Source organism: Sus scrofa, chromosome 13 (assembly GCF_054392235.1).
Source record: "Sus scrofa isolate SSC_HxYL_T2T_F1_AM1 chromosome 13, Sscrofa_HxYL_maternal_Yorkshire_Landrace_v2.0, whole genome shotgun sequence".
Classification (NCBI taxonomy): domain Eukaryota; kingdom Metazoa; phylum Chordata; class Mammalia; order Artiodactyla; family Suidae; genus Sus; species Sus scrofa.
The window spans coordinates 30476723-30502754 of NC_139395.1; the positions used below are offsets into that span (position 1 = coordinate 30476723).

At 39.2% G+C, this 26032-nt stretch overlaps 2 protein-coding genes across 37 annotated transcripts in view; one reads left to right on the forward strand and one right to left on the reverse strand.

Annotated features, from left to right (window-relative positions):
* Positions 1-6552, reverse strand: part of LOC106507985 (uncharacterized) — a 93180-nt gene extending 86628 nt beyond the window's left edge. Inside the window, exons 1-2 of the mRNA XM_084987405.1 lie at positions 6511-6552; positions 5702-5842 (exon numbers count right to left, since the gene is read on the reverse strand). Coding sequence (XP_084843531.1) covers positions 5702-5842; positions 6511-6552 — 183 coding nt within the window. The remainder of the gene's footprint in view (positions 1-5701; positions 5843-6510) is intronic.
* The window catches only part of RBMS3 (RNA binding motif single stranded interacting protein 3), a 1488242-nt gene that overhangs the window by 732796 nt on the left and 729414 nt on the right, over positions 1-26032 (forward strand). For 9 of the 36 annotated variants that reach the window (XM_084987325.1, XM_084987339.1, XM_084987331.1 and 6 more), the window contains exon 1: positions 6055-6702. The exons of 12 other annotated variants lie outside the window; for them this stretch is intronic. In XM_084987325.1, the coding sequence (XP_084843451.1) occupies positions 6628-6702 (75 nt within the window). In that variant the 5' untranslated portion in view covers positions 6055-6627. Of the gene's footprint in view, positions 1-6054; positions 6703-6938; positions 7062-11766; positions 11802-26032 lie in introns of those variants that run through there. 15 more of the 36 variants (XM_084987326.1, XM_084987340.1, XM_084987332.1 and 12 more) reach the window with 3 other exon arrangements.

Consider the following 26032-nt stretch of genomic DNA (forward strand, 5'->3'; position numbering starts at 1 on the left):
GATGTGCCTATCACAGTATCGAGTGCTACAAAATAAATGTGTGTAGAGAGTTGGGGGATAGGGTGTATTTTTAAAATAGAAGCAAAATAATCATGAGCTTTATGTATATCATTGCTGAGAATTCTAATAGAGCACATATGTATTTCACAAGAAAACTGAGTCAGCATAAAGAAAATTACTTGATTATTATTGCAAATTGACACTCAGATGTCAGAAAAAAAACTTAAAGTCATTTGTGAATGGCTGATTTTGATAGATATTGATTTGCTAAATCTACCTGAGGACAAGGGTGATGATATTGTATTTACATTGATATCTTTGATTTTTTTTTATGTAGAGAATAAAGTCTCAATAAACTTTTGTTGAATTTAATAATGTCCATTGTTTTAAATTGGTCTTGCTTTTCTATGTGATTAGCTGTCTTGAACTATAGTCCATTACAGTTTTGTTGTGAGACTTGAAATTTTCTTCCAAGGACAAATTTTATTTTTGTCTACATTAATAATTTTACATTCAATTTTAGTTTAAATTTGAATCATTCACACTTGAATCACTAGTAGTCTCTTCCTTTTCATTTGTCTCAGACTTTTTTAATTTATTGAAATATAGTTGACTTACAATTTTGTGTTAGTGTCAGGTATGCAGCAAAGTGAATCAATTATACATATACATATTTCCATTCTTTCTCAGATTATTTTCCCCACATATGTTATTATAAGATATTGAGTAAATTTTCCTGCGCTATATAGGAGGTCCTTGTTAGTTATCTATTTTATACATAGTAGTATATATATATTAATCCCAAGCTCCCAATTTATTCCTGTCTTCCACATTTTCCCTTTAGTAACCATAAGTTTGGTTTTGAAATCTGTGGGTCTGTTTCTGTTTTATAAATAAGGTCTTTTGTATCATTTTATTAGATCCCACTGTAAGTGATATCATATGATATTTGCCTTCTCTTTCTTAATATGAAAATCTCCAGGTCCATTCATGTTGCTTCAAATGGCATTATTTTGTTCTTTTTTATTGCTGAGTAGTATTCCATTATATACATGTACCACGTCTTCTTTATTCATTCATCTCTTGTTGGACATTTGAGTTTTTCCCCTGTCTCGGCTATTGTAAATAGTGTTGCAATGAACATAGGGGTGCATGTATCTTTGCAAAATCAGTTTTCTCCAGATAGATGCCCAGGAGTGGGATTGCTAGATCATGTGGTAGTTCTGTATTTAGTTTTTTGAGGGACCTCCATACTGTTCTCCATAGTGGTTGTGCCAATTTACATTCCACACCCTCTCCAGCAATTTATTATTTGGAGACTTTATTTATTTATTTGCCTTTTCTAGGGCCACTCCTGTGGCATATGGAGGCCCCCAGGCTAAGGGTCTAATCGGAGGTGTAGCCACCAGCCTATGCCAGAGTCCAGCCTATGCCAGAGTCACAGCAACATGGGATCTGAGCTGCATCTGCAACCTACACCGCAGCTCACAGCAATGCCAGATCCTTAACCCGCTGAGCATGGCCAGGGATCGAACCCACAACCTCATGGTTCCTAGTCAGATTCTTTAACCACTGAGTCACGACAGGAACTCCATATTTGGAGACTTACTAATGATGGGTATTCTGACTGGTGGTGATACCTTATTGTAGTTCTGATTTGCATTTCTGTAATAATTAGTGTTGTTGAGCATCTTTTCATGTGCTTTTTTGCCATCTCTGATATGCTCTGAAACCATCAGTTAAGTATTCCTTAGGAGAAAGGAAATTTGTAACATTAAAGTCAGAATTGCAATCTACCAACTTGTATTAAAAAATAAAGACAACTTTTATGTTTAATACTCATTTGGCAGTTACTGTGTTGGAAAGGGATTTTGCACATTGGAATAAAGAGGGCAAGACAAGTCACAATTTTTTTTTTTTTTTGTCTGTTAAGGGGCGCACCCATGGCATATGGAAGTTCCCAGGCTAGGGGTGGAATCAGAGCTGCAGCTGCCAGCCTATACCACAGTTGCAGCCACACTGCATTCTTAACCCACTGAGCAATGCCAAGGATGGAACCCACGTCCTCATTCATACTAGTTGTGTTCATTAACTGCTAAGCCACGACAGGATCTCTGCCACAGTTTTTTAAGTTTTACTCAAGGTCAGTCATGGATGTCTTTCTTAAAGGTGGAATAATATACTTGCTTGCAAAGACTGTATGATTATGGTTTTTCTTTATATCTCCACTGTTCTTTTACTTTTGACTAAGTCTGTGTAATTTAAAAAATAAAATAATAAATCCTCCAAAGAGAGGACCCAGTTCTTTGAGTGGCTATGTTAAGGACAAACCAGAAGTGGCTCCTCATATACCCAGTTGACCCACATTTCAGTAGCATCACTTCCCCACCTCCAGATGTGTATCTGAGGCACCCTTGCAATTTTGTCAGCCAAGAACTTGTCTAAAATGAGTGTCTCCCCAGTCTGCTCTGTGAATCATGCACATCCATAAGAGTCCATGCCCTTTGATGCAGTTTGCTGCTTTTGGGTTTGTACAAAATTTGTTAGTTGGCAAATGGGACACAGCTGGCTTCTGATTTACTGAGTGCCTTAAACTAGTTACCTCCTACCTTAACTTGATCATTTAAATGGAAAGTGCCACAGCTCCAACAGAGCAGACATGATATAAAAACTCTTTCTGACATGACTATCTTGCCTCCTGAATCGCCATGGCTACTGGTATCTTGGGGAGGAAAAAAAATATAAAACATGAATGAAACACAGGTTTTTAAGATTCTCACAACTGGTAAACTGTCTTTACATTATTTAAGAAAAGCTTTAAATGTTCAATGAATGTTCTTAAGCTAATGACAACTGAAGCTCAGGAAATACCAATAATCCAATTGACTAGAATAGACTTTGGAAAGTAGCAATTTGTGCAGAAATTGCTAATAGTATCAAGACATGCTGGGAACTTTGCGTAGAAGTAGACTAGAGCTTGGGATGAGTTATTAAAGGAGTTATTTACTTGGGCTTTTGTTTGTAAATAAGACAGTAGACTTTTCCCTTTAAGGAATATCTTGGCAGCTAGAAATGAAGAATACTGACTTCCTTTGTCCGAAGTGGCAGAATTGGCAGAAGCAATCTAGGAACCTGATCTCACCAGTCTTATAATTTGGAGAAACCCTAATGTGTTATTTAGAAGGACAGTATCCTATAGCTGAAGCTGTCTAGATCTTAAAATCAGAAGATTTGGATAAAGCCCGGCTATTCTGTTATCTGTCACTAGTTTAGCTTTCTACCCCAAGTTCCACCAAAGTTTGTATAAGCTGGCCCCAGTCTCATTTTTGAGTTTTTATTCCTCACTTGCTCCATTCCAGCCCCTGCACTTTCCTGGCACATTCCAAACACACAGATTTTGCTGCTAGGCTCTCTGTACCTGCTGGTCCTTCAGCCTGGGATGCGCTTTCCCAGATTACATTTATTGAGCAGATATACTACATTCCAAAGTGTTGTCCATATTTCCCATGATTTTCTTGGTGAGTTCCCATAACTCTATGGAGGGGGCCGTGGCGTTGGGTGGATGAGGCACTGGGGGCTGAGTGATGCAGCAGAGGCAGGATCGAATCACAGCAGTTTGGGTGGAAGCCAAGGCTTTTTAAGTGCTCTCATCATACATGACACCCAGAGCATGGTTCACGCCCTTCATTTTACACATACGCTCTTCCTTGGAGAGCATTTCCTGACTATCCTATTTAAAGTGGAATCTCTGTGGCTCTGTTTCTCTTTACTCAGCTTTATATTTATTCTCAGCTCTCAATATCATCTGATCATACGCTGACTATGTACTTGCTTACTGCTTTATCCTAACCTAGAATACATGCTCTCTGAGGGAAGGGTCTTGTTCTGATCTGTATAACACTTCATTTCCCACACTCAGAAATGTCCTGAAAAGAGGGATATAAAATGGGTTGAAGTCATTTATCATGTTTAAGATGTCTTATTCTTCAAACATGTATGAAGCATCCATTTGGTGCTGGATGCCATGCTGATTTTGGAAAAGATGAAGGTTCATAAGAATGATGGTGCCTCTTCCTTACCTGCTTTTCCTGATGCATTTAGAGCATCACGGGGAAAAAAAAGTAATTAATAATAGGCAGTGACATGAGATAAGCATGATATTAGGATGAACATAAGGTGTAGAAGCCAGGGGGGTGCACAGAAAGCGATTGGGGTAGGTGGGATGCTATCCATGCAGAGACTGAACGGTAAGAGACCAGGTGATGGGTTTGGGAGCATGCTCCTGGCAGAGGGGCTGACCCAAGTCCCTGGGAGCACAGCCCAGTCCTGAAAGCAGGGCTGTGTGACTCAGGCATTAGATACGAAGTGCAGGGTCTACTTTCTGCTTCTGGAGAAGACAGGTTTTGAAGTGCCTTGAAAACTATACCACAAGTCAGGATTTGTTGTTGAGCAGTGAGATGCCACAACAGCTTTTTAAATCAATGGGAGTTTTACATAGTATCTGTTTCAGCTTACCACCCAGCACCCAGGTTAAGTTGGAAGTATTTCCATTTTCTAGATGAGACCACTGAGGTTCAAAATAACACATAAACATCAGCAGAGTTGATTTAATTTTCTCAATGACAGTGCTGTCAATGCTTCTACCTACTACTCTCCTACTCTCTCCTCTTTCTTCCTGCCTTCTTTTGTTCTTGTCAAAAGTCAAACATAAAACCCGCTTTCCTTATCTTTCTCCAAGGACCCTGCACGCATGCACTCACGTGGCTTCCGGAACCCAGACCCCTGCACGGAAGCCAGTTGCTCCCAGGGTGGTGGGTCTTGTCAGTGGATGGGCACCAGGTTGTGTGCTGGACCAGGTTCTCTGTTCTTCTCGCCTAGGAAGCTGGATTTGTACCAGAAACCTGTGATCTGAAAAGGCGACTCTGGGCAGGGGAGAACAGAGCCGACCTGACAAAGTCGAGAGGAGTTCAGTGCTGGTCTGCCCACGCACTGGGCATGCGTGAGCACTCAGCAAAACACAGCTGGCACGTCTAATTTTAGCCTCGCCCGCCTTGAAAAGGGACCCTTTAAGGAAATATATTTTCTCTGAAACAATTTGTATTAGACTATAGCAGCTGATAGACATGTCAGAATACTACTTATTCTTGGTGGGGGAAAAACTCTGCCAAGTAATTATGATTTTTATTCTCGTGTGTGTGTGTGTGTGTGTGTGTGTGTGTGTGTGTGATGTCTCAGTAAAGCAATTAAAGCCTCTATGAATCATAAAGAGATAGGCAGTGATAGAAATAGTGATTTTTTTTTAATCTCTGAAGACTATCATAAACCTAAGGGGACACGTCTTTGGATGTTTACAAAATGGATGTAGTGATCAGAAGATTATTTCTGCCGTGATAAGTTGGTCACTGTGATCTGATGATGACTGGCTTGTTAATAGTGGCCCTGGAGTAGACGCTAACATTTCTTCAATACTTACTGTCCTCCATGTCCTCCGAGAAGTAAAAGGTTAGTTTCTAAAGCAGGTCTTGGATTCCTTTAGCTGGAGTATGTTCCCAGGTTTTGAGAGCATTTGGGATACACTTTTTCCATTTTAACCAGCAAGGTTAGTCTGTCCGCCTTGATTTTTCTCCTTCCTCTCCCTTCCTCCCTTCGTCCTCTGGTCCCTCCCAGGGTCTGCCGTGTTTTGTTTAGCAGAGTGGCTTACCTTGAAACTTGGCAAGAAAAGGAAAGAAGGCAGCTCTTGTGCAGGGTTGATGGAGGGAAGGATAAGGAATAATCCACCGCCCACATTTGAGTTCCCCGGTTCAGTCCCAGCGGCAGCAGCTCTGCTGCAAAAACTGCTTTGCTATTCGAGATAGCCAGCAGAGGGAATCGGAACTTTGCTTGCAGCAGGGGTTGAAGCAGGCTTTTTTTTTTTTTTTTTTTTTTTTTTTCTTGGAGGAAATACTGCAGCCTTCTGGACTGCGTACGCTGCTCCCTAGAGGGGCTCTCCGGGTCCCACCCACCGGCTGGAAGGAGGGGACGTGAATGAAAGGACAGGACGGGCCCCAACACCATGTCACTCTGGGAGGGAGACAGCAGCAACTGAGCTGTGTGCAAGGTTTTTTTTTTTTTGCTTTTTGTTTTTTTTTTTTCTTTTCCCCTTTCTTTTTCTTTCTTTCTTTCTTTTTTTTTTCTTTTTCCTTTTTCTTCTTTCTTTTCTCTTCCTTTTTATTTTTTTTTTTCTTTCTCTTTAAGGTGGGGAAAGAGACAGACAGGAAGCCGATCTGCAAGGATTCGGAGTTGTGCTAAAAGGACTTTGATTTTTTTTTTTTTTTTCCCTTTACAAACGCTGGCAATTGACATCACTACGGGCAGCCTGGTAGAGAACAAACTGCCTCACCCCAAGTGGACCCCGGCGACTGGGGGAAGGCAGGCAAGATCCAGGGAGGCTGTGTGGGGGGTTTTCCTACGGATCCCCCCCTCCCTCTTTTTTTGGTGTGTTTCTTTTTAAAATTCTTGCTGTGTTGGAACTAGCGAGGGGTGGAAGAAGATCTCCGAAGCCTCATCAGTCATCGGGACTGTCAGCTCGGCCTGGGGCATATACCCTGTCATCCAGTCCCCTGCCTCGGAGACAGGGATTCCAGCTACATGGGCAAACGCTTGGACCAGCCACAAATGTACCCCCAGTACACTTACTACTATCCTCATTATCTCCAAACCAAGGTATGGCTCGCCCCACAGTCTGGCAGCTGTGTGGTGTCCTTCTGCACTTGGGATGGGAGACAGACAGGCATGTGAATTATTATTTACCCCCCCCCCATCACCTCTTCCTGCTTCTTTGAAATTAGTAACCTAGCAATGGAGTTAATGAAGCAGAGGAGACTATTAGAAGAAAGCGAGCCCGGAATTGTGGCTTCCTCTTTAAGGAGAGATAATAGTTTCACTAGAGTTCCTTTGTTGTTATTTGGCAACACAAATGCTCCTGATCTCTGTCAAGTCCTTTGCGGATGGGCAGGGTTGTTGACAAGGGGATCGTAACAGTGATTATCAGGCACGAGAATACAATTTCAGGGGCTTTTCTGGTGAGCTGTTCTTTGTTTGTGGCTCTAACTGGGTTTTGCCCACTGGATAGGACATGCCGGGGTGGGGACAACTCAAACTTTTAAATCGCTGAGTGTGGCATGGGAGAAGGGTGTGGGAAGGTATATGGCAAGTAACTAAAGTCTCCGAGAGTTTGTTTGAGTGTATTTTTGGTTTTTTACGTATTTGATTTTATAGGGAGGGTGTTCAGGGAATGCTAGAGACTGAATTTCGGAGCTTTACCGTAGATGCTCTTTACTTTTAGAAGCTTGCTGTGTCTGGGTTGGCTGCCATCAGGAGGCCTGGGTCTTCAAATGGGATGAAATATAGCTGATGATAACTGGACGTGAAGTGGTTAAATACTTTAGGCTTTATGTGTGTGCTCAAACGATTGTGAGGGGGCCAGGGGTAAGCTCACGTCACTAAGCCGTGGGTCGTGTCAACCATGAACTTTATCCTGCAGTTCAGACATGGAAGACGCTCAGGTGTGAAATCACTGCTCCAATTTGTCAATTACATGGGACTTCATTTGGGGGTGGGTGGGTGTTGGTATTTACCCCTGGAATGCTCGGATTATATTTCTTTACAGATTATATTATTTTGCATTGCATTAGCCAGAGTCTTCCGTCTTCCTGATAAATAAATATGCCAGGAGTGAACGAGGCGTGCCTGAGTGATCTGAGCTGTCACCAAGACTCGGTGATGTGACGAGGGTTTGGTCATTCATGCTGTAGTTCTCTCTCATTTATTCTGTCTCGCCAAACAATGCCTATTTGTAAACCAGAGCAGGCAGCCGACTTTCAGTATTGTATTAAAGGTTGTTCTTTTTTCCCCTTCCTTTCTCAACTGCTCTCTGATTTGCCCTACCCCTCCAAGGTCGACTCACACTGCTTTTTGCCTTTGTGAGCATTTAGTTGGTGTTGCTGCTTAAATAGCCCAGCCCTCCTGCTCCAGTGGCCAGAGTTTTAACTCTTTGGGGGATTGGGTTGAGAATGCTGCCTGCCTTCCTTAAGGAAATGGCAAAGCAGCGACAAGTTAAAAAGGGGAAATTTACAGTCATTTCTCATCCCCCAAAGAAACAAAAACAACACACTCGAGGGTTGCATGAAAAATATCGGACATTCCATCCCCTTTAGTCATTTGGCTAAATTTTTCCAAATGTTTCCAAATTCATGCTTTCTTTTTTGGTTCTTGTTTTCTACTATGAAGTCTATTCAGAAGAGAAACTTTAGATCAAAATGAATGGAATAATTGCTTTTATGCTTGAGATTTCTTTTTAACCTATTACTAGCAGGAAATAATTTTGTGTACATTATATTAAAGACACAGGATGCTGGACCAGCTAAAAAATCTGTTTTGGGGTCCTATGTAGTTGAGTGTTGTGTAGACAGGCAACATCTGGATCTTGTTACTTTCAAGCCAGTCAAAGCCATCAACTTCTGGAACATTTCTAAAGAAGTTAGATCCATTAGGCGACCTCAGCTGATAGTCGGGTAATCAGATCAGGGTGGAAGAGAATATACGATCAGCTACTTTGGCTATTGTGGCCGTTCTTATTGATTATTGTGTTGTAAAATTTCGACAGTGCTGTGAAGTTGTCGAATATTATTTTGGTGGCTCTGAAATGACAGACATTAATAACATTCCTGTGAGCTGAAGGCATGAAAACGTGTCCTGTTTTGGCACTTGGGCACTGGGGGAATGGGAGGAAGGGTCAGCGTGCAATATTTTAAAATGTGGGAACTTTCTGACAGCGTTAACACCATAAATGCTATGGTGGCTCAGTATAGCATGAAAACAACCAGATTATTTTAGTACCACTTTTTGTTCCTTTCATACTTATATCTCAAGATAGAACCTGTCATAATTTTGAAGTAAATGCACGCTGCTTATTATTTATTTGGTAAGCCTAGATGGAATTCATAAAATCCACTGGTCTTTTAGCCTTGGCTTGCACTTATAATCCAATTTAAAAATCACTGCTATTTTAAATGATTCTGTTATAGAAAAGACATTTATGGTTGACAACAAAAATCGTATTCTGGTGATACCATGTCCTAAATTAGTCTCTAAATGTAGGTGTTTTTAACTAACCACAAAAGCTGTTTGCTGACATTAGTTTTGGGTGGAAAATCTTCACAGGACTTTAAAGAAGTAAAATGTTTATTATTGTATTTGTTCAGAAAGTGCCAAAATACTGACCCTTCTTGTTCTGCCAAAACATGTATTTTAGATGCAGCTGCTCTTACGATAAAACAAAATAAAAATGGATTTTTAAATACATGTAAATGTCTTCCATTTTCTCAAATGCATTTAAAGTTTAAAAAAAAAAAACCGCGTCTCCCTTCCCTGTCTTCTCTTTCTCTTATTACCCATCACATTAGAAGCAATCTCTTTGTTGCTTAAAGAGAAAAAAAATGGAAATAAGATATTTATGCTTTTGTTTCTTTGAAAATGTTATATTAGAAAAGTTATGTGTAAGTCAAATACAAGGAAAACCTATAGTTGACTTGTGGCAATACCTTGTAGTAATATGGGTATAATCTGCTTTCTCTTCCAGACCTCATATTAAAAGTTGTCACTTCTCAGTTTTCTTTTTGGCCTTTTTTTTTTTTTTTCCTATTAAAAGAAGCAATTTTAAAAGGAACATTACTTTTGGTTAGGAGTAATGAAGAAATCTTGGTGACAAGTCAGAATATTTAAAGAGGAGACATAACTGGATTCAAAAAGAGTTTCATCAAAATGAATTTGCTGTTGGCAGGCCACTCTGAATAATCACCAAGTTTTAGAGAAAGGAGAGCTGAAAGTAGTTTATTGGCTTAATGATCACATACATGATGATGTTTGATTGAGTTGTAACCTAATATTTCTCAGGAATTTTGTTACAGCCCATTCCAAACACCCAACCTGTTGCTATTGCCCTGTGAGACTCAGGGTGGATTTCTATCTGTACTGAGGCACTTTGGGGAGGTTTCTTGGCAAAACAACTTAGTTGAACTGGGAAACCTCAAAAGAGTAAAACATAGTCACAGTCTGATGAGTTGATATTTTACAGTTGAGAAATAGATACCTCTCCCCTAGGTGATCTTTGGAAAACTTTACTCATCTTTATAAAACTTAAAAATTCCCCCAAGCACACACAGCAAGCTTGCCTTTCCTTCCTTTCCAGAGCCTTACCAGTTCACTCTGTTCCCATCAGTTCAGTGCAGTTTCTTATCACATTGTTCTTTCATCCATCTCCCGCCTTTCCTTCTTTGGCCATCTGCTTCCCCAGAAGACCTTGAAGAGAAGGTTTCAGACCATAGGACCCTGACTAAGTTTCTCTGGCTGGTGGTGCTCAGATTCTGTTCAGAGCCTGGTGTGAAGTTGGGGTCAGGTGGAAAGAGTCATCCATCAACGGCACACTGATTTCAGGCTGAATTTCCAACCATCTGCAGCTGGACGGCCGCCCGGCTGTGAAAGTCTAGCTGGGCCCAGTTGTGCCATGGAAAGAGCAGACCCTTGAAAACACCAGGCCTGAGCAGTTGCCAAAGGAAGAAGGAGGCTCCTGAGGGGGTAAAGGATATTCTTAAAGATGTGAACGTACAGATCCTCCAAAAGCAAAACCAAACAACCCTTAACACATTTCTTGCAGATGAAAATGTAGAAAATTTTGCTGAGGGAGGGAGTGAGTTTAGAATTTCCTTAGTACTTCCTGCCTCAGATTTGCATTGATAGTCAGAGTTGGTAACTTGCCAGTTTGAAAACAGCCTTGAAAACTCCCAAGTACTCTTTTCCTTTGAAAGCCTGAAACATACAGAACTGGTTTTCTCAAAATCTTCCAGCAATAGTATTTTTAGCTACAACTCCAAATATTTCTTACACTTTGGAGGTGGGGTGGGGGGCGGAGGCAATGGTAGCATGAAACTATGATAAATCTTGTCTCATTTTAGAATGTATACTATTTTAATTGGTTTGAAATGAGAGAAATACAGAAAGAGGTTACTCTCCCTCTTCAGCTGCTGTTTTCTCTCTTTACTCCTTCAAATCTTTGTTATCATTGGCCTTTTCTTTTCTATAATGTAGTCACTGTTTTCACAACACTAAATCTAGTGCCTACTTAAAAGGAGTAGATACGTAAAAATATCATGTTTTTTTCTCCCCAATAATTCCAAACTTAAAGGAAACACCATGCATATTTCTCTTAACAGTATCTTTCCAACACATTTTCCTTTCACTTTCTCTCCATTTGGAAAAAGAAGAACAGAATTATAACTCAAAACTGTTTCCATCAAATAATAAAAAGCATTTCGGGTTGGACGTGGGGGCCATTGGAAGGGACAGAGGCCAAAGAAGAGGAGGGCGAATGCAAGTCATTTCAGGTCTTTCTGGCTCCAGGAATTCTGGAAAGCTTTGTTTTTGCACTACTATGATTCACACAATCCTCTTTGACGTTATCAGTCTTTTTGGCAGAAGAGGGCTCAGTCACAATTATGCCCATGCCAAATTCTAAGAAAATCGGGCTTTTCCTTTAAAAGAAAATCTTTTTAGTGTTGGACTTCTTATTCAGAGTAAATGGTTGATGTTTATCCAAAATTGGCTTCGAGTACTACATTAAAATTGTGTTTTGTAACAGTCTCCTAAGCCACAGCTGTATGTGATTAAATAGTGTAATATCAAAAGCATGTGAGTAGACATTTTTATGCTATAGCTGTTCACAGTAAGAGTACAGATGGAGCTGACAGGAGACCAAGAGCAAAAAGGTACTCGTGTGTTAGGAGACGTGTATTGAGGGTCTGTGTTGCTGGTTTTTTTTTTTTTTTTTGTACTAGTGGGAAAAATGCTGAACTATTTTGGATGTGATTAAAAAATATGCTCTTTGAAAATGGAAACAGAAACAAAATGCCAATTTTTATTTTAAATATGGAGTGCCATTTAATTGCAAAACACATAGTTCCTGAATGAATCTGGAAGCAATGCAAATGGAAAGATTAAGTTTGTTCCCAGGAAGCACACATTCAGAAAGCAAAAGTGAAGTTTGCTTTTCTGTTTGGAAATTATAAATGCTTTTCTCCTCTGGTGTGTGTGTGTGTGTGTGTTTGGGGGGAGGAGAGTTTTTGTTTTGTTTTGTTTTTTGCTATATTAATCTGTGGAACTATTATTACAAGAAGATTATAGGTCATTTGCCTCTAAACAAAAGAGTGATAGATAATTAGGATCCGTAACTTAGAGCAAAACAGGTGGTAGCATGATTCTTTGTTAGGATATTTGAAAATATGGTATTCAGTTTGCTATGAATACTGACCTTTTATTGCCATTGTTAAAAGTTACATAGTCACACAAGGAGACACAACTTTAGATTCTATTTCTTTAGCAGAGATTTTACAAAAGAGAAACTTTAGCTACAATGTTTTTGAAAGCCTGTTTGTTCATGAAAACTATAATCTCTAGCCTTCTAGAGATTATCAGTCTATAGGATTACTAATACTAATAAAAGATGTAAAAGATATGTTAGTAAGTAATTGTTTGGGGGGCTAGAAAAAGCTTATAGAAGCAGCTATTGATGTTCAGATTTCAAACATTCAAAAGCACTTTTAAAAAGGAAAAGAAGAGGGGTGGACCGAGGTAAATTGGGTTCTGATTGCTTTTGTTTTTAATTTTTCTTTTTCAAGTTGACATTCGCAAAGAATTTGTTCATGTGAATTTGTGTGTGTGTGTGTATGTGTGTGTGTGTGTGTGTGTGTAGATTTATTGGTCAGGAAATATATACCATGTGGAATCAGATATCTGAGTAAAGCCTTGCTGTTCAGAGCATCAACCTCTAATAGACATTAAATTTCAAGAGGATGGATAATATATGATAAGACATTCATTCTGCTTTTTTGTGGAACTCTGATTTGTATGTCAATGAACCGGTTTCTAGGACCGGTTCCCTAAGATGCCCTTCCAGGCCTAGCATTTCTGACTCTCTTGTTGAGATAGATGAGGCTGCTTTGATTTTTAGGGCTATTTGGGAAATGAACTGGGTTTTGTGCCATTGATGAGTTTTTGTTCAGGTCCTCCATACTTTCTCCAGAGCAGTTCAAACGCTGCTTTGCTGACTCTGGAGACTTGGCAAATGTAACTGTCTGCATCTTTTGCTGCATCTAAATCTAGCACACCCAGAGAAGTACCTCTGTCACCCAGGAGTGGGTGGAGAGCAGTTCCCAGGGGTGGGACCAATCCACAGGCACTACTGAATCATTATCATTGTTGGCTTTGTTGTGGTTTGAGTTTTCTCCTTTGAGTGCATAAAATTAGATCTGATCCAAAGACTTGCTCTCTCTAGGTGACATAAAAGCGGACTGGTTATGCACATGTTTGGCTAAACCAGTTGAGGTAATGAAAAAAGTAGGATTGTCTCATTAAGATCCTGACAGCTCTAGTTTCATGAATGAATCTTGGAACTACATGTGAAAATAACAAGCGATCAGTGAAATGCTATTTTGACTGGAGTTTGCAAAACGTTCCAGTCTCTAAATTTCTGAATAGTAGCCTTAAAAGCATAGGGGGAAATATTGTAGTAACCCGAGTGCATGGTACTGAAGGAGAAAAATAATCACTTCTCCAAGATACACTTAATAAAACATTATCTTTTCCTCTTTTTCTTGCTAGATACCCTTTCTTGGTCCCCTTGAAGCCTCTGTTAGCTGAATTAATGAAAGTAAATAGAACCTTGAATTTTGTTTTTATGGATTACTAACACATGGCAAAAATGAACTAGACTACATATACAGTCAGATCAACCCTGATAACGTCCTTCCCTGTTGTGTGAAAAATGTGGTATAATAGAAGAAAAATTAATCTCATGATATTCTAAATATTGGTAGTAATCATTTCAGGAACTGATTTTTAACTTGTTCTAGAACTAGCTTTCCTGTCATTGTACTGTAGTGTTAAGAAATTGGCAAGTATTGCACTCAGTATGCCAGATGCAGATGACCTTTTGGTTAACTCATCCTTAACTGGTAGTTTTCAAGCTGACTATGGATCATGTATAGAATTTAATGAGGATTTTTGAGAAGTCTTCCTATTTTTATCCTGGGTATCACTTGTCTATTTATCTTAGTCATATTTCTGATTGATGACAGTTTAATGAAAAGGAAAATGGAAAACAGGATGTGAACTATCTGGTTTTCTGGAACTGATTAAGATACCTTAAAAGCTTTTCTTATGTATGCAAGTCCTATCTGAAGGTACACTGATGTCTTTACACACTTTTGTTGCCTTTTAAAACTTGTTATTCATACAGATTAAATAGTGGCACTCTGAATATAAGTTAGAACCGAGGTAACTTAAAATTCAAGCAAATATGCTTTTAAAGTCCCAGATAGTTCTGAGTAGATGAAGTGTTTGAAGAAGTGTATACAAAGCTTGGAATAAAATTTTAGAGACTCTTTTTAAGGATGTTATACAAGAAAACCAATCACATGACATATCTGTAATGTCGAGTTTCTTCTTGAGAGATGAGAAAAATAGTTTTTTTTGTTTGTTTGTTTTTTGTTTGTTCGGTTGGTTGGTCTTTTTTTTTTTTTAGCTTGGTGCTAGCCCCTTGAAGGGTTGTGACAGCTTCTGGGTTGGCCTTGGTCTTGACTTTTGGCCCCTTGCTTTCTTTTCCATGGCCAGGCTCACCGATTGAGATTGTGCCTTTAGAAATAAGGGTGTTATGTTTTAATCTAGGTAGGCAGGGAATTCTGAAAAGAATAAAGTTCTGATCTTCTTTTTCGATGTTCTTTTCATTTTATTCCAAAAGTTAACCGCTGACTTTAAACTTTATTTTTCACCTGTTAGGACAACTGGAGTTCTGTTAGCAATGAGAAAATTTCCCTTTCTGGGTTCTTGTTCTTGTGTTTAACTTTGTTGATAAGCTGGAAAAATATGAGGAAAAGTGCAAGGAAATAGGTCAGTGAACATGGAAGAATTTTTCTCCACATTCAGCTGAATCCTTTAACAGTAGTAGAAGTGAAGGGCCATTCTAAAATCTCCATTATCTTCTGGACACTTTTGGTGCCTCCCACATCTTAACAAACACATTAAACATATTAAAGTGCACTCACATTCCACATCAAATTAGATTTTTTGCAACAAGATATTGAAAAATTTTTTATAGTTTTGCCACTGAAACTTCCTGAGTACATGTAAATTTATTTATGTGTGCTTGTGAATTGGGGGCCATCATCTTACCAACGTAGGTGTTGCAAAAAATCTAATCTGCAGCACTTCTGGAGGTACAAGGAAAGATTATTTTGACCTCTACCAAATAGAACAATGAATAAAGTTGACAATGTATTATGCTTTGTAGAAACAAAGATTCACTAATTTTGGTTGTCATTTTCTTATTAGATTGTAGGGAATACATTGTTCTCATCTTGTCAGTACTTTTGTGGGTCCCTAACGTGCTCAGAGAGCCTAAAAAACTGACTCTATCTCTACCCACTGAGGCATTTTGGCATTCAATGTATCTCTGTATTTTAGTAATCCCAAATTTCCGGGGCGGGACATGTGTTAGAGCAGCATAGTGTATTGGAAAATGTCATTAACATTCTTTGGCTAAAATAGGTCAAAAGCAGACACATTGGATTGACCTTTGGCAGTGGGAGCAATTGAGAGTTCCAGATCTGGGTGCCAGGTTCACAGAATTTTTTCATTGTGCATTTGATGGAAGTGTTTACCAATTAGAAAGAAAAAGAGCTTGAATGTAACAGGTTTTCCCTGGGCCCCTAGCCTAGGGGTACAAGTGGGAAGCAAGTCCCTGGCACAGTATCTATTTTATGGCATAGTCTTTCTAAATTCTTTTGTCTCTAAATAGGCTCATGGGTTTTTACATGTATTAAAACTACCACTTCCTTCTGATCCCCAAGTCCATGATTATTCATCTTGGGTGGATTCCCTTGGTTTCTAGAGGTCCCCGCCAGCTCTATAGTATCTGCCTGCCTCTTAAAGCAGAGATGTCTCTGCACATATGCACATGCCAGCTGGACCCACCATCACACTCCCAGGTGGGTGGGCACCTTTTATTTTGTTTTATTTTATTTTTAAATTTATTTTTATTAATTAATTAATTAATTTATTTATTTATTTATTTATTGTCTTTTTAAGGTTGCACCTGCAGTATATGGAGGTTCCCAGGCTAGGAGTTGAATCAGAGCTGTAGCCGCCAGTCTACATCACAGCCACAGCAATGCCAGATCAGAGCCACATCTCTGACCTACACCACAGCTCACAGCAACACCAGATCCTTAACCCACTGAGTGAGGCCAGGGATCAAGCCTGCATCCTCATGGATGCTAATCAGGTTCATTTCTGCTGAGCCACGACAGAAACTCCCAGGTGGGCACCCTTTAGATACGGCTTCTCTAGCCCCAACCCAAGCGTGATGGTTTTCTTCATTTGTATTATGGTCCTGGTAATACAAGAAAACTAGGGTACCAAGCCCAGAGCATGGCCTTCTCCCCCCACCTCAATTAAAGAATTTGCTCTGTCTCTCAAGCCCCCTGCATCCACACATGCCTAGAAACTCCCTCCCTCCCACACTCTTGGAGGGAGAGTTCTCATAATTACCCGGTGTTTTGATTCTCCACTTAATTCCTCAGTTTTCCTTGCTAGCCCTCTAGCCAGATCTCACAGAAGTTCATCAGCAGATTCAGATAAGCTGTGACTTATCTCTGTCACACATGGAATGTGCACATGCACACACATACACACACGCACCTGGAAATGCTAAGAATTATTTCAATGGTTCTGATTTTTTTCTGAAGCTAAATGACACTGAGAAACATCAAAAGAAAACGTGATCTTAAGGAGATGTATACTTTTTCTTTCCAGTTTTAATACTTTTTTTTGGTTGCTAATTGGTTGCAGAAAGGATAAATCACCAAAATACAGATGACCAGTAATTTTCACTTTCTTTCAAAAATGTAGTATCTTCCCATGATTTGAGATATATTGATAATGTATTATGCAAGTACTATATTATATGCATCTATGTATATTATCTTTTCTATGCTATTCTTTTTAAAATTGTATAACAATTTTTAAATTGGAATATAGTCAATTTAAAATGTTGTCTTAGTTTTCAGGTGTAAAGAAAAATGATTCAGTTATAAATACATATACTTTTTTCCAAATTCTTTTCCCATATAGTTTATTACAAGATATTGAATAGAGTTCCCTATGCTATACAGTAGGTCTTTGTTATTTATCTATTTTGTATATAGCAGTTTGTTTATTTTAATCCCAGACTCTTAATTTATCCCTCCCTCCCTTTCCCCTTTGTTGACAGTACATTTGTTTTCAAAGTCTATGAGTCTATTTCTGTTTCATAAATAAACTCACTTGTATCATTTTAAAATATTACACATATAAGTGATATATATGATATTTGTCTTTGTCTGACTTACTTCACTTAGTATGATAATCTACTAGGTCAATCCATATTGCTGCAAATGGCATTTTTTATTATGGCTGAGGATTTATATATCACATCTTCTTTATCCATTCCTCTGTTGATGGGCATTTAGATTGCTTCCATGTCTTGGGTGTTGTAAATGGCACTGCTATGAACATTGGGGTGCATAGATCTTTTCAAATTATGGTTTTCTCAAGACATATTCCCAGGAATGGGATTGCTGGATCATATGGTAGTCCTATATTTAGTTTTATAAGGAACCTCCATACTATTCTCCATAGTGGCTGTACCAATTTACATTCTCAACAAGTGTAGGAGGGTTCCCTTTTGTCCACACACTCTCTAACATTTATCATTTGTAGACGTTTTAATGATGGCCATTCTGACCATTTTGAGGTGATATCTTTGTTGTTTTGGTTTTCATTTCTCTAATAATTAGTGATGTTGAGCATCTTTTATTTTTTTCTTATTTATTTTTTAAAAACATTTTATTTATTTATTTATTTATTTTCCAAAAACATTTTATTTATTTATTTATTTATTTTCCACTGTACACCATGGGGACCAAGTTACACATACATGTATACATAATTTTTCCTCCCATTGTTGTGTTGTGATGTAAGTATCTAGACATAGTTCTCAGTGCTACACAGCAGGATCTCATTGTAAATCCGTTCCAAGAGCAATAGCTTGTATCTGTTAATCCCTCCCACTCCTTCCCCCTCCCCCGGGCAACCACAAGTCTATTCTCCAAGTCCATGATTTTCTTTTCTATGGAAGGTTCATTTGTGCTATATATTAGATTCCAGATATAAGTGATATCATATGGTATTTGTCTTTCTCTTTCTGACATTTCACTCAATATGAGAGTCTCTAGTTCCATCCATGTTGCTGCAAATGGCATTATTTTGTTCTTTTTATGGCTGAGTAGTATTCCGTTGTGTATATATACCACATCTTCCTAATCCAATCATCTGTTGATGGACATTTGGGTTGTTTCCATGTCCTGGCTATTGTGAATAGAGCTGCAATGAATATGTGGGGGCATGTGTCTTTTTTTTTTTTTTTTTTTGGTCTTTTTCCGGGACCACACCGATGGCATATGGAAGTTCCCAGGCTAGGGGTCTAATCGGAGCTATAGCTGCCAGCTTAAGCCAGAGCCACAGCAATGCCAGATCCGAGCCTAGTCTGCGACCTACACCACAGCTCAGGGCGATGCCGGATCCTTAACCCACTGAGCAAGGCCAGGGATTGAACCCTCAACCTCATGGTTCCTAGTCAGATTCGTTAACCACTGAGCCACGATGCATTATCTTTTTTTAAGGAAAAAAGATGTGTCTTTTTTTAAGGAAAGTTTTGTCTGGATATATGCCCAAAATCGAGACTATTGGGTCATATGGTAGTTCTATGTATAGATTTCTAAGGTACCTCCATATTGTTCTCCATAGTCGTTGTACCAGCTTACATTCCCACCAACAGTGCAGGAGAGTTCCCTTTTCTCCACACCCCCTCCATTACTTGTTATTTGTGGACATATTAGTGATGGCCATTCTGACTGGTGTGAGGTGGTATCTCATGGTAGTTTTGATTTATATTTCTCTAATAATCAGTGATGTTGAGCATTTTTTTATGTGTTTGTTGGCCATCTGTAGATCTTCCTTGGAGAACAGTCTATTCAGGTCTTTTGCCCATTTTTCCATTGGGTTGTTGGCTTTTTTGCTATTGAGTTGTATAAGTCGAGCATCTTTTAATGTGCCTGGTCCATCTGTATGTCTTCTTTGGAGAAATGTCTATTTAGGTCTTCTACCCTTTTTTTTTTTTTTTTTTTTTTTGGATTGGATTGTTTGTTTCTTTTGATACTAAGCTGGATGAACTGTATATTTTGGAAATTAATCCTTTGTTAGTAGCATCATTTGCAAATATTTTCTCCTTTTCTCTGTTACTCTTGATAATTTTTTTTAGAAATCCTATGGATTGATTCACTCTGATTTTTCCTAAATAATTTCATAATTATTGTTTATGCTGTGGAGGTTTCAATGATCCTTGGAGCTTGTAATGATGAGGCTGTCAATAGCATGGGAGAAAAAAATGGCAATTCTACAATTTTAATTTTATAGGTGATTTATGATAAGTACCAATTGATATAAAACAGAGAGGAGAGGAAACAGAAAATTGAAGGGCTAAGATTATCAAGTCCCAATATATGAACGTTTCTGGAATTTGACTGTTTTTCTTTCCAAAGCCAAGAACTGTTTGGAAGGAAGTGATTGTCGAGAAGTCGAAGAACTGTCTTTGGGAAAAACCTTAATGTGAATATAGTACTTGATATGGAGGAGTCATAGCGTTGAGGCTTTTGGTGTCTTGTGAAAAAGAAATCAATGCTTCTGCAGACAGCTTAGTGCTTTGTTCTATTAGCACATATCAATGGAATTGGTAAACTAGCGCCTGCTTTTCTTGTTCTGGCTTACCCATCACTTCTTATGGATGACCTGGATGAAAACCTTATTGTTGCTTTTGACTGGAAACAAGTGTGTTTTCTAGAAAGATTTTGGAATCAAATTTTAACATGTATGTCATAATTTCTATATATAAAATGTTCATATCAAATCCATAGTGTTCAAAACAATCATGAATGAGGCTATGTTGTTCTGTGTAGAAAGGATCTGGGTTTGAGTGGGCTAAACAGTAGCATAAGATCTAAAACCATCAAAGCTCTACTGACATGAGAATTTACAATGCAAAGCGCTAACCAGACAGTGATGATGTTTAGGGGCCACTGATGTGCCTAGAGATCCACTGAGCAATTGAGTTGAGGGTATGTGAGCCCTGCTCTCAGCACACACATGGGTTAGAAGCTGGGGCCTGGTGAAAGTGTGTCTAGATTTCAACATGGTCATTGAGGTTTAGGTGAGTAGAGATCTGAGAAAAGTTAGATATTGTTGTTATTATTCATGGTCCATCTTTTCTGCCAAGTTTATTTTACTCCCTTCTCCATCCTCATTTCACCTAAGACGGCTGTCTGCAGTGACTCCTCTTTCCCATTGCATCCTCTTCATCACTCTGCCTTTCTGGGTAGTCCCTCCTGGGAAATTAACTCTTTTCTTTCTGGATCACAGCTTCCCCTCCCCTTGCCCTTCCCCTCCACCCCTTTTCTCCTGTCATCAGCTTGTCTGTTATGGTTGCCTTCATTGCTTCCCTGCCTTTAGTTCCTAAGCTTCTGCTTCCTCCTTTTTGTTCTCTTAGCTCTTAGTTCTCTCTTACCAAGTGAGTTACTGCCTTTTTTTTTTTTTTTTTTTCCATTTCTTTCCAAGGTAATGCAGGATTAGATTTTGACTTTCTTCTTTTGTGGCTTGGTTGTACATTTATTTTTGCCTTTCAGATATACCTTTACTCATCAGGATCATATTTGTGTCAGAGTTAGTCTGTGAGCCCCCTGAGGATTAAGACCATGGGCTCTTCATCTTTGAATGCCCTGCAGGATCTGGTAGAGAGCCTGGTGCAGGCTGAGTGCAGAAGGAAAGGTTTTCAGCAGGCACTAATCTGTGTTGTTTACTGTATCTCATGTGGCCCTCTGTTGCTGAAGGCAGTGAGTTTTAAAACCACAATTGCTGGATGTCATCTTCACCCCTGTGATGCTTCATGTCAAAAGGCATTTTGTGGACCAGAAGTAAGTCTTACTAAACTGTCTTTTTTTACGTATACCAATTGAGGTAATTGTTCTCTACCTTAGCATTGTCCCCTGAAACATGTGGGCCACTGGGCTAGGTACCCCAGGACTGTTGGCTGAAATGAGGTTATGTATCTACCAAAAGGACACAGGTCAATAGCAGGTACGCCAAGTCAGATACTGCAATAGGCAAAGAAGAGAAAAGGAGAGAAAGGGAAAGGAAAGGGAAGGAAAAAGAAGAGATGAGAAAAGCCATCACAGTGTTGCATCTCAAGCTGGGAAGGACATCAGTATGCATGCCAACTCAAGAAAGGGGATAAATGGATTTCACAGAGTTCCCGTCGTGGCTCAGTGGTTAACGAATTTGACTAGGACCCATGGGGTTGCGGGTTTGATCCCTGGCCTTGCTCAGTGGGTTAAGGATCTGGCGTTGCCCTGAGCTGTGGTGTAGGTCACAGCCGCGGCTCGGATCCCATGTTGCTGTGGCTCTGGTGCAGGCCAGCGGCTACAGCTCTGATTAGACCCCTAGCCTGGGAACTTCTATATGCCGTGGGAGCAGCCCTAGAAAAGGCAAAAAGACCAAAAAAAAAAAAAAAAAAAAAAAAAGTGGATTTCAAAGGCGGTCTAAGTTGCCAGTATTTGGAAATTGGGCATGAGAGTTAGCAAGTAGGTCAGGACTAAATACAGTGGTGGTGGTTTGGAGGGGACCAGAGAGGCCATTCCTGAGCAATTGCCAAGAATATCAGCTAGTATATGAGGCTTCCTTTCTTGGGTTAGCAGAGAGTTGGACATGTCAAGAGGTGAACTTGGCAGATGGAACTAGGAGATGTGTTGAGTGCTAGGTCCTATTTTTTTTTTTTTTTGCCTATTTTTTCTTACTCAAGACAGATGATCTTGAGTATTATAGTCACATAGTTTTATATATATATATATATACACACATATATATATATATACACACACACATGCACACACACATATATATATCGCTGTGGCATGTAAAGATCCACAGCAATGTGGATTTTTTTTAACTCAAAATTTTGAAAAGACATCTTCAAAAAGATCAGGGAGAAATGACAAAATTCCCAGCTTTGGTTTCCCTGTACCATTAACTAAGTAGGCATAAAGATATGTCTAAAGTAACAATAGCTGATATAAGATGAGTTTCTTATATAAACTTCAAAGCCTTCCTCACTGAGGAATGAATGTATGGAAACAACCTAGTCATAGCCAAGAAAACAGTGTTTTTGGTATACAGCCCTCTTGATTTTTCCAAGTTGTGCTGATTCTCTATGTTTGTTCTGCAGTTTTGTTTTGTTTTTTTTCTCTACCATGTTTTTTTTTTGCATCAAGGTTCTTATTATCTTTTGTAGAAAATGGAGTTTCTATACATGTGATTCTTCAACATTTAGTTCATTTATCTTTTGCAAAGTAATGCACACTCAGTGGTATCTCCTGAGACAATTCAAGATATTAAAATATTGACAGTCTCCTTCAGCATACTGCTGCTGTGTGCAGCACTCTCAGAAATAACCTATGTTAATAACAAAACCATTTTTTTTTTTGCTTAGGGGTTAAATTAGAGCTATGGCTGTCAACCTACACACAGCTCACAGCAATGCCAGATCCTTAACCCACTGAGTGAGGCCAGCGATCAAACCTGCAACCTCATGGTTCCTAGTCAGATTCATTTCAACTGCGCCACCACAGGAACTCCCTTCTTCAGCAAGCATCCTTTATGCTCACACAAACATACCATCAGATCTATGGTATATAAGATCAGCCTGAGAAAGTTAATTTCTCCTTTTTTTGAGGAAAAGCATACTTTGTGTATTCTCCCCAGGTCTCTAGACATATGTCTTTTAGGTTTTTCTTGTCAAGGTAATTGTTCCTAGTGTGTCCTAGTATGTTTGCACCACACTTTATGCAAGTGTTGCCCATCAATGAGCATGGATTTTTTTCCCCACTGTCTTGCCGTTATGCATGATGCTAAAATATATGTACAACTTCTCATTTAAATACTGAAAGTGGAATCAGTGATTTTCCAAGCAGGTCTGCTGCCTTGGAAACACTGAAAAATGCCTTAATGAGTTCCCTATGACACAAAGATTGACATCGCTGCTTGAATTCCTAACCTGGAGATTCTGTGTCCTGCGGGATTGGCCTGCCCCTTTGTGTGCTGGTGATGAGGGTTATTAGAGTCCGCTCCATTTAGTGAGAAGATGAACTTTCTGATTGGGGATTGAGCTGAACAGAACCTCTCACATTTGACAGAAGCAGAAAGGTCTTATTATTTTTGTGACACCATGATTGGGATCCCAGCAGTGCTCAGGGTAGGCAGGGCCACCATTCCATGGCTTCCCATCCATCCCCCCATGGGGCTGCACTTGGGTTCCAGGTTGACCTCCTTTGTCTGCTACCTCATATTCCAAGTTAAAGGAGCACCAGCAGGTGAGGACAGCTTCAAGCAGCCCAAACCTTCCTAAGTGATTCGAATCCCACATATTTTGTGATAGCCCTTATCTGGTGCACTTGTTTGGTGCCACTTGACCATAGGGGTAATGTCATGGTAAATTAATAGATCTTGAAAAAGTGACTCTGGAAAATCTAATGAGCCTAGGTGAAACCTGGGTTTATTTCTTTAATTCCCCATACTTGTTCTGTTTCTTGCTTCCAATATAAATTTGAATTAAAGTCAAAACATAGCAATGAAAATAGTAAAATGAAAGTTTACCTGAAGGAGATGCTATGCTGGGCTGATACAGAAATATTTACCAACTAAAATCTGTATAGAAGACAGTAGATCATAAAACCTCAACAGTTTACTCTTCCTATACAAAAGTTAGATCGAGGACATGTATTTATAATCACACTTAATTCTCTTTCATATATTTACATTTCATAGAACTTACGCCTTTCAAGGTTTGATAGCTAAACTACATGTACTTCATAGGAAACTCAAGGGGTTTCCTAAATATGGACCTGCAAGAATGACTTTTTCTCTTATTTTGTGTATGAGATGAGATAGCTTAGTTCAACACTGGAGAGTCAATTTAGCATTGTTTCTTTTTACAACTATAGCACTGACCGTTTTTTAAAAAATCAACAGTATAGGAGTTCCAGTTCTCAGTGGAAATGAATCTGACTAGTATCCATGAAGATGCAGGTTTGATCCCTGGCCTCACTCAGTGGTTTAAGGACCTGGCATTGCTGTGAGCTGTGGTGTAGGTAAGAGCTGTGGTATAGGTCACAGATGCAGCTGGGATCCCGTGTTGCTGTGTCTGTGGAATAGGCCGGCAACCAGAGCTCCAACTGGACCCCTAGCCTGGGAAACTCCATATGCTTCAGGTGCAGCCCTAAAAAGACCAAAAAAAACCCCAAAATCAACAGTATACTTAAAGCAGGCAGGAACATTTGAATAAAGCCTGGAAAAGGAATTTAATAATCAGAAATGAAAATTGCTCTTTGGTAGGTGAAAAGACCCTGAGTGTGCTAAGAATGGCCTGGGAGCCTAATTTTTTAATCCTAGAATTTCCCCAGGGTTTCCCTACCTTTTTGTATTTCAGTTTCCTGCCATTTATTTCCATCACAAGAATATTTAGTTATTTGATAAGGATGTCTTAATAATCAATATTAGACTTGTCATAATGTGTTTCAGGGTTCTGTAAAGAATGCCAATGTATTAACATATTATGAAGATAATAAAATATAAATAAGAACCATTAACTCCAAGAGATTGTTATTAGTGATAATGGCAAGGAGAGGGTGACTACAAGACCTGGAATTGACTTGATACACGAGTATAATGGACCACAAATCCTTATGAGAGCTCAGATCAATGCCTTTCATTGAAACATTTCTGTGCACTTCCATTATGTTTCCCTGGCATCCATCTCTGCAGTCAGTTAGACTGAATCATGTAGAGAGATTTGCTTTCAGTATTTCTCATACTTCTCACATGATTTTTTTAATTGTTGTTTTGGAAAGCAATGCAGGTCTGTCTCAGCACTCCATAGAAAACTCACCCTGCAGTCTGAGATGAACCTGTTGGGAAATTGTCTGGTTTTTACATTGCTGTATTTCACAATACTTGCACTTTCCTCATTTAAGTTCCCCAGATGCTTTTTGTCTGCTGAAGTAACTAAATTAAAGAAGGGAAGGGGACTTATTTTCTTTCATCCATCTTATAGAATATCAAGCTCTTGCTTTCCTAGAGGTAAGCCTCCCATTTAAAAATACTTTGAGTGAAACCAGTACTGGCTCTGGGCATGGTATTGGGTTTTAGATAATTTTCCAGAGTATTCACCAGGGAATGAAGGAACTGGGGGGAGAGGGTTGCTTCTCCAGCTCACATGGAGCTTTCAGATATCCTTCAGACTTGCTCACATGTAACATTGCTAAAATTGAATTGTACCCTGTATTAATCTTCTTCCAACTACAATGGCTACCCACACCAACATCTTTCATACTCAAAACCCAAAGGCAATCTCAAAGGTCTTCAAGATGCATGACCCTCTATCCTTGTCCAGCCTCTTGTAGGTACTTCATACATGTCACCTGATGACATGGAAGTTTTTTGTGCATATCCTGAAGTCCAGTAACATCTGTGGATAGGCATTTTTTGACCACTTAACCATTTTTTCTTTGGTTATCCAAAATAAATCAGCTCCCAGAGGAAATAATCCTTGTCCTTTTCTTCCTCGTCTCTCCTTCATATCCTTCAACAATTATCTGCACATAGACCGTGCCCGTCAGTATCTACTGTGGGAAGAACTGATGGCCTCACTCTTTAAAAACCCTTTTATTTATTGCAGAATTTTCTGGAAAGTTGAATGAAGCTACTCCATATTTTTCTTTGCTTCTGTTATAGATTTCTTTAT